This window comes from Manacus vitellinus, unplaced genomic scaffold (genome assembly GCF_001715985.3).
Source record: "Manacus vitellinus isolate BGI_N305 unplaced genomic scaffold, ASM171598v3 ctg7180002434566_pilon, whole genome shotgun sequence".
Classification (NCBI taxonomy): domain Eukaryota; kingdom Metazoa; phylum Chordata; class Aves; order Passeriformes; family Pipridae; genus Manacus; species Manacus vitellinus.
This window is the reverse complement of record NW_021938669.1, coordinates 2,189-10,295: the sequence shown is the minus strand read 5'-3', so window position 1 is coordinate 10,295 and position 8,107 is coordinate 2,189. Positions and strand designations below refer to the sequence as shown.

General features: G+C 51.8%; 1 protein-coding gene across 1 annotated transcript; it reads left to right on the top strand.

The window, feature by feature from the left end:
• Nucleotides 1–334: 334 nt before the first annotated feature.
• LOC108643289 (olfactory receptor 14J1-like) lies at nucleotides 335–1,243 on the top strand (the record flags this gene model as incomplete). Its single annotated transcript, XM_025894913.2, has 1 exon — nucleotides 335–1,243. A coding segment is annotated over exon 1 (909 nt), but the record flags the coding sequence as incomplete, so codon positions are not given.
• Nucleotides 1,244–8,107: the final 6,864 nt, after the last annotated feature.

The following is an 8,107-nucleotide window of genomic DNA, read 5'->3' as shown; positions in this document are numbered from 1 at the left end:
GTGTGATGGTAAAAATGGAAAACACGGGTACTATTATTTTAATCTCAGACTAAGCTTCTGCTCTGCAGCCTCAGCTCTACTGAGTTATTAGAGGAGAGATGGAACTTTTGTATTCAAGGTCTGTTACATCTGACATTCCTTGTGTGTGTGAGAGCTCTACCAAAAAAGTTCCATGTCCCATTAAGCAGAGCAAACCTGAGTCCTTTGCAGTGCATTTGGTGACATTTGACACATGGATTTCTTTTAGAAATGGAGTTGCTTTTTTACAGAAGTCTGTCTTAACTGTTCCCTGTCTTTTCCTTTTTTGAATAGTCCCTGTGCTAAGAAGCAGCAAATGCCCAACAGCAGCTCCATGGCCCAGTTCCTCCTCCTGGCATTGGCAGACAGGCGGGAGCTGCAGCTCCTGCACTTCTGGCTCTTCCTGGCCATCTCCCTGGCTGCCCTCCTGGCCAACGGCCTCATCCTCAGCGCCGTAGCCTGTGACCACCACCTGCACACCCCCATGGGCTTCTTCCTGCTCAACCTCTCCCTCACAGACCTGGGCTGCATCTGCACCACTGTCCCCAAAGCCATGCACAATTCCCTCTGGGACACCACAACCATCTCCTACATGGGATGTGCTGCACAGCTCTTTTTCTTTGCCTTTTTCATCTCAGCAGAGTTTTTCCTCCTCACCATCATGTGCTACGACCGCTACGTTGCCATCTGCAAACCCCTGCACTACGGGACCCTCCTGGGCAGCAGAGCTTGTGCCCACATGGCAGCAGCTGCCTGGGCCACTGGCTTTCTCAATGCTCTGCTGCACACAGCCAGTACATTTTCCCTGCCCCTGTGCCAGGGCAATGCCCTGGGCCAGTTCTTCTGTGAAATCCCTGCCATCCTCAAGCTCTCCTGCTCACACTCAGGCTACCTCAGGGAACTTGGGCTTATTGGGGTTACTGCCAGTTTATCATTTAGTTGTTTCCTTTTCATTGTTTTCTCCTATGTGCAGATCTTCAGGGCTGTGCTGAGGATCCCCTCTCAGCAGGGACGGCACAAAGCCTTTTCCACGTGCCTCCCTCACCTGGTCGTGCTCTCCCTGTTACTCAGCACTGGTGTATTTTCCGACCTGAAGCCCCCCTCCATCTCCTCTCCATCCCTGGATCTGGCACTATCAGTTCTGTACTTGGTGGTTCCTCCAGCACTGAACCCCTTCATCTACAGCCTGAGGAACCAGGAGCTCAAGGATGCCCTGAGGAAAATGATGACTGGATGCTTTTCAGGAGCAAGAACCTTCCTCTCTTCTTCTGCAGAACACTCATTGTGTAACCCTTTACTGTTCCAGGTTGCCTTCTAAAACTTTTGAGAGTAGTAGTGGTTTCCTGCAATTTTTATGCTTTTAATGTTGTTAACACAGAAATTTATTCTTCATCTCACACCTAATTCATTCTCAACCTCTTTATTTTGACCCACAATTGTGTAAATGAGGAATCATTCTCTGTGTACATTTAAACAAAATAAAAGTTCCTGCAGCAACTTCTTTCTCAAACATCCTGCCTTTGTTATTCTGTACATGAGGAAACACAGTCTCTGTGCAGAATAAAGGATTTGAATTCTTTTTTCCAGATTCCCCCTCCAAGAAGTTCCCTGAAGCTGGAGGGCAGTGCCTGTGTGCAGAGGAGAAGGGGAAAAGAGTCCTGGTACAGGAGCACTGCCAGGGCGCAGCAGCTCTTGGGCTTTTCAGAGATGCTCTTTTTCCACTGCCTCCCTCTCCTTTCTGCTCCTTGCCCAAGGCCTGAGTGCTCTGGCAGCTCAGTCACTGCTGTGTCAGTCCTGTGACCATGGGCAGGGACAGGCCCTGGGCACTGCTGGCACAGAGCTGGGCTCCTTAACATCATTTCCATCATGAAAGGGGATCCCCCTGGGCAGGTCCTGAAGACTTTGTTCTTTTTGAAAGGTTGGTGTAAAGAACAAGGCCAAGGAACAGACTCTCCACAGTCTCATTGCTTTGCTTGTTTCCCCATTCAGTCCCTGCAGTGAGAGAAGTGACTCACTGGGGTACTTGAGGCACTGAGGGCTGGGTCAGATGTTCTGTGCTGGTGACCAGTGGCAAAGGGTCTCCAAGTCACCTGCCTGGGGCTCTGCAGCTTGTGAGGGCTCTGATGGAGGTGAGGACTTGTCTGTAGGAACTCAGGAAGTGCAGGAGAGCACAGAGGATCTGCAGGGACAGCCCGTCCCATCCAGTCAGCAGGGAATGGAGCCCTGGAGCAGAATCCTGCCCAGGGTGGAGTTACCCAGAGATCAAGTACTAAATGTCCCTGTGAACTGGTAAAGGAGAGTTCTGCAAGCCCAGGGGATGCAGCAGGAGCAGAGAAAGGACTCTGGCCAGTGACTCGTCTGACCCACAGTGAACTCCCCTTGTGCCTCCCCAGTTCAGGGAGGGCTGTACCAGAGCCAGGGGTGGCTTTCCAGGAGGGTGTCCTGAAGAACTCTCCAGCCCACAGGCTGGATGGAGTGGAGCCCTGCCCTGCCCTCTGTGCCATTGGAAACAGCCCATGGTCCTGCCCAGCCTTGTTCTTGGCTACTGAGCCTTCCAGGACTATGGTAGAGGGTGGAGAGGAGTGATCCCCATCCTGCTGGGTCTGCTCCCCACCCTGACCAGCATGGCCAGTGCAGGCTCAGCCCAGGGTGCCACAGCCCCTCCCTGTGCAGAGCAGCACCTCCAGCTCAGGGCCCTGCAGGGATCCCAGGCTGGGATCTGCAACTGGCCAAGGCAGCCTGGACACACTGACCTGGGCAAAGGGATGTCCCTGCAGAAGAGCAAGGCAGCATTTCTGGGCCTGCAGAGAGGAATCCCTGACACAGAGAAACCTCTTTCTGCAGCCCCCCTGGGGACAGGCTGCTCTGTCCCTGGGCCAGGACTCTGGGCTGGGCTGGGCAGAGGGGCTGGCACTGAGGGGCACAGTCAGGCTGTGCTGGGCATCTCCTGCAGGTGACACCAGGGCTCCTGCAGTTTCCCTGACCTCCATTTCCTCCTGCCATGCTGAGTGTCCAGCCCCTGAGCTGATGGGGATGCTGAGACTCCTCTCTGTGCCCCAGGAGCTGCTGTGCCTTTCAGAGGGGCTGGGGCTGTGGGGGGAGTGCCCAGAGCTCTGCAGCACCCTGGGCTGGGCACTGCTGTGGGGCCAGACCAGACTGGGCTGCCCCATCAACTGACCTCTATGATGAAACCACTTCTAATTTTCTCCTGAAGAACCATGAGAATATGTGTTGTGTCCTCTACACTAAACTGGAACTGTGGGATATTGAAAAGGGTTTGGTGTCAGGGATAGTGAGAAGGTTGGGCAGTGTCACTGGGAGACCTCTCCCAAACACTTGGAAAGGCCAGAGCCATCCCAGAGCTTCCTGGGGCCTTGGCAAAGGCAGACATGGAACCAGTCTGCAAACAGGGCAGCAAGGAGGGTTGGCAGAGTTCCACACTACTCAGGCTCAGCAGGGAAGGGGATAGGGCAAGTCCTCCTGCAGCCATTGCCAGGCATGGGAAGGACAAGGCAGGGATTGCAGAACCCCTGTGGGAGGGAATAGAAGAGGATGTTGTGTGCCCAGACTTTATCAAGGCCCTTGACATGGTCTCCTGTGGTCTCCTTATGGCCAGACTGGTGAGAGCTGGACTGAAGAAGTGGGAGATGTGGTGGGTGGGAAGTTGCTGAATGAAGAGTGTCAAATAAAATCCATGGCAAAAAGTCCTCTTGGCAGCAACTTCCTGATGAAATCCCTCAGTGGTTAGCCCTTGAACACCACTAGAGAACATCTTTATTATCTCTCTGTACATTGGGACAAAATGTATTCTCAAGTCCTTTGTGAATGATGCCAAATTTCAGGGAGCCCTTGAGCAACCTGTCCTGGTTTAAAGACACATATTGGGGCAGGTACTCCAATAAAATGAATTCACTCTTCTTTTATTCCCCACCACTACAGGGAGACAAAATACAAGGAGGTATAAGTGAAAAAATAAGAGTTGACTGACAAGAAATATAGCAGCAAAACCAGCAATACCAACAGAACAGTCCAAAGCAACAGCAGAGAGGGAAATTGCCTCCTCTTTCCTCTCAGGCCCCACTCCCTTTTGTAAACAGAAAAAAACAGGGATCAACACGTGCCTCCCTTCCCCCTTTTCCCTCTGAATGAACAAAGAACAAAAATTAAACCAGGAGAAAGAGAGAGCAAAGCAAAATGTGGGAAACTCTCTGGTCTGAGATCAGTTGTGCTGCCCAAGAACACGCTGACTCCAGAGGTGTCCAAGCGGGGCAGAGCCGGCGACTCCGGTCCGTGCGGCGGCGGGGGGGAGGCAGCGGCTCTGCTTGATTCCATGGAGTTCTGGGGAGGCACAGTGGGCCCTTGGTTCCAGGAGGGTCTGAGATGTCTCAGGGTTCCTTTTGTTCCAAAGAGACCCTACATGTCACAGTGGTCCCTTGGTTCCATGAGATTCCACAGTGTCCCTGCATTCCTTTGGTTCCATGAGGCCCTGCAGTGTCACAGGGCCACTTGATTCCATGACATTACAGAGAATCAGAATGGCCCCTTGATTTAAGGCCAACTGCACATGGGGCTGTCTTAGGGGGAGTGTGGGCACCCAGACAAGGGAGTTGTCACCCCCCTGGACTCAGCCCTGGGGTCACCACATCTGGACTGGTCTGTCTGTCTGTGAGGTTCCCCATTCTGGAGGAATGAGGAAGAACTGGAGAGGGTCTAGAGGAGATCTGACAGGATGGAGCTTTTCTCTGTATTGGAAATAGAATGAAATCTCCACAAAGAGTAGCATGGAAGGTTCAGACTGAAGGTGAGGAAAAAGAAATGTCACTCAACGGGGACCCTTGTGGTGCAAGAGGTCACCCAGAGGGAGTCAGGATCAGCCCATGGCTTTGTGTTCCAGGGAACAGCCAGAGCTGGGGCAGAGACATCAGGGAGGGTCTAGAAATGCTGCTGGGAGGGGGTGGGAAAGCAGGAGGGGTGTGTGCAGCCTGCAAGGCCAGAGCAGCAGCAGGGCCAGGGCAGGACAGCCTGCAGGAGAGATGGCCAAGGGCTCTGGCAGGGCTGCAAGGCCCAAAGGCACCCAGGCCTTTGTCCCCTTGCCTCTGGCAGCTGCCTCTGCCACTCAGGCCACCACAAGCAACTTTCCTGGCAGGTTCTGCCCTTGGGTTCTGCCTCGCCCCTCCCTCAGCAGCCTGGCAGGGGTTGCCCAGTTTTGGGCCTTTGTTGTTCCTCCCCCTCCCATCCCAGTGCCCCCCAAACAGCCCTGAGCCAGCCGGGAGGGACAGGATCTGCTGGGCCAGGGCCTGGGGCTCAGCCCTTGGCCTTTGTGCTCCACAAAACCAAGGCAGGCTTTGCTCAGCATTGCAGGGGCCTGCCCAGAGCCTTGGTCTGCCTGCACTCCTGGCCTCCAAGGAGCTGCTCCAAGGAGTCCCTGGGGAGGCTTTGGCAGTGCCTGCCCTCAGTGGGGCCCAGCAATGCTTCAAGGCACTTGCAGTTTGGCTTCTGACTTCTTCAGCAGCTGCTTCAATCTTCTCTCAGTACCTGAGGATGATGGACTCATCTCTAAACACACCATGGGGCTCATTAAAACACAGAAAAACAATTTCTTTCTCTTCCTTTAATTGTCTTCGTGTTTTCAAGACATCAACACCTAATAAGAGTTGTTTTGTAGTTTAGCTAAGGAGGAAGATTTCAAAGTAGAAGTCACAAAAAATATCTATTTTTTGATGAAAGGGAATGATTTACACAGAGCCTTGGGATGCAAGAGGGTCAGGGTGCAAAGGATTTGGACATAAAGATTAGGGGTTAAAAGAGATTAGTAGCATTTAATCATTGACCTGTTTAACAGTTATCAAGTGGTTCAATAGCATGTGCTACAATTTTACCAGTGACTGAATTAGAGATTCACAAGAACAACATTCCCACCACAGTCAATTCACACCCACACCCAGGCAGAGATGTGTGGACACATCAAGAGCTGGGGGTGGAAAGGTCCCTCTCCCAAATTCTCCTGTTGTCAGGGAAACACTCCCACCAATCCCTTTGTGTTTCCCACCAGACAAGGGTCCCAGCTGGAGGAGTGTTTGTGGAGGGGGATCAGAATTGTCCTGGGCATCAGCGCCGCTCTTTGGAGTGTTGCAAACTGGAGGGTTCCCGAGCTGGGAGAGGCTGCCAGAGGTGTCCCACTGAGAGGGAGGTGCTGGGGAGCTGCCAGGGCCTCCCTCAGCCCTGCTGGGTGTGGGCTCCCAAGGGGACTGGCTTTGGTTATCTGCTGAATTGCCATCCTGGTGTCAGGAATGACTGGAGTTTCCAAACTATTTGGGAATTGTATCCAAACTGTTCCATTTGGGCTACAGTTCAGGCAGGGAATATTCCAAGGCTTTCATGGGATGACTGATTATCCTGTGTTCCCCAACTGTTCCACTCCAGATTGTTCCCACCTGTATCATCCAGGAGCACCTGGTCCAGTCCAGGGACACTTCCCCACAGCCCTGGCCCAGTCCAGGGGCTCTTCATTGCTCAGCTGGTTTGGTCAAGGCTTGTCAGGAGCTCCTGAGATCATTGACCAGGCCTGAGGAGATTGGGGAGAGGATGCACGACCACAGAGGCTTCTAAGAAAGAAGGGGACAACCTTTTTGTAGGGCCTAGATATGGTGTGATAGGACAAATAGTTTTCAACTAAAATAAGGCAGCTTTGAAATAGATATAACCAAGAATTTTTTACACTGAGGGTGGTGAAACACTGGCACAGGCTGCCCAGAGAGGTGATATCTCATCCTTGGAAACATTCAAGGCCAGGTTGGATGGGGCTCTGAGCAACCTGATGTAAATGAACAGGCCCTTTCTCATTACAGGGGAGTTGGAATAGAAGAATTTCAAAGGTCCCTTCCTACCAAAACTCTTCCATTATACTACTGGAGTCAAGGCTAACAAGGATCACAAAGGTTTCAGAGCCAGCTGAGCATCCCCTTTGATGGCCCATCTGGCAGCTCTGCTACAAAGCTGCTGCAAAGAACCTCCAGACCTAGAGGAGCTAAAGGGCTTTGCTGCCTGGGGGGTCTCTGCCACCATGGAGGGCCTGGAGGCTTCAGGTGACTCTGATCTGCAGAAAGGACAAGGTGCTGATGGAAACGTCCTTGGCTTTGGACATGCTGTGATCCAGGAACACTGTGAAAGTCACTGGTCTGTTCCTTGACTGCAGCACCACAGGGATGACTAAGGGTTATCAAGCATTGGAACAGAATGTCCAGGGAAGTGGTTAAGTCACCACAGAGTCATAGAATTGTTAAGGTTGGAAAAGACCTCTGAGATCATGGAGTGCAACCATTGACCCAACACTGGCTTCGTCACCACTGAAACGTGTCCTTAAATGCCACAGCTCCATGTTTTTTGAACACTTCCAGGGATGGTGACTGTAAGACCCCAGGTTTCAGCTATGAGCTCATAGAAGAGGTTTTACTTTGAGAAATATAAAAGGCACCAAAAATTTCTGCCCTCTAAATATTTGAAAAGGGCCTTCAGTTCTTTTAATACCTTGAGAGAGATCACAAGGGAGAAGACACTGCACACATTTTCTCAAGCAGGATGTGACAGAGAAGCTGCTCCCTGGCCTGCAAATATGTCTGGCAGTCAAACCCTTGATAACTTAAAGTCCAACTTTTATGTGGCAGATTCTTCCCCAGACTCCCTTGAAGTGTGTGAAACTTCTGCCAAGAAGCAGGGACAGCTGTTCATGGTCACTGCCCAGGGGTTAAGTGAAATAGAGAGAACTACCTCCTGTCATTGTGGGGCGAGTTACCTCAATCTCTGCTTCATGACTGGTTTTTTTTTTGCTGGCTTTGATCCAATTGCTTTAATAGAATGACTTTGATAGACTGCACTGTCCTATCTTACATGTAGGAGTTGGGTTTTAGGAAGGATGCCAGAGGGGCATCCCGGGAAATGAAGTCCCAAAGTTCCCCCATGCACATGGGCAGTGAGAAACCCCATGGTGATTGGTCAGGGGAGTCACGTGTTGCTTTAAGGTGCATATATAAGCTGTTGTCTCATTTGATTAAAGGGATTTGGTTGCTGAACCCCCAACCAGCTGGGTCTG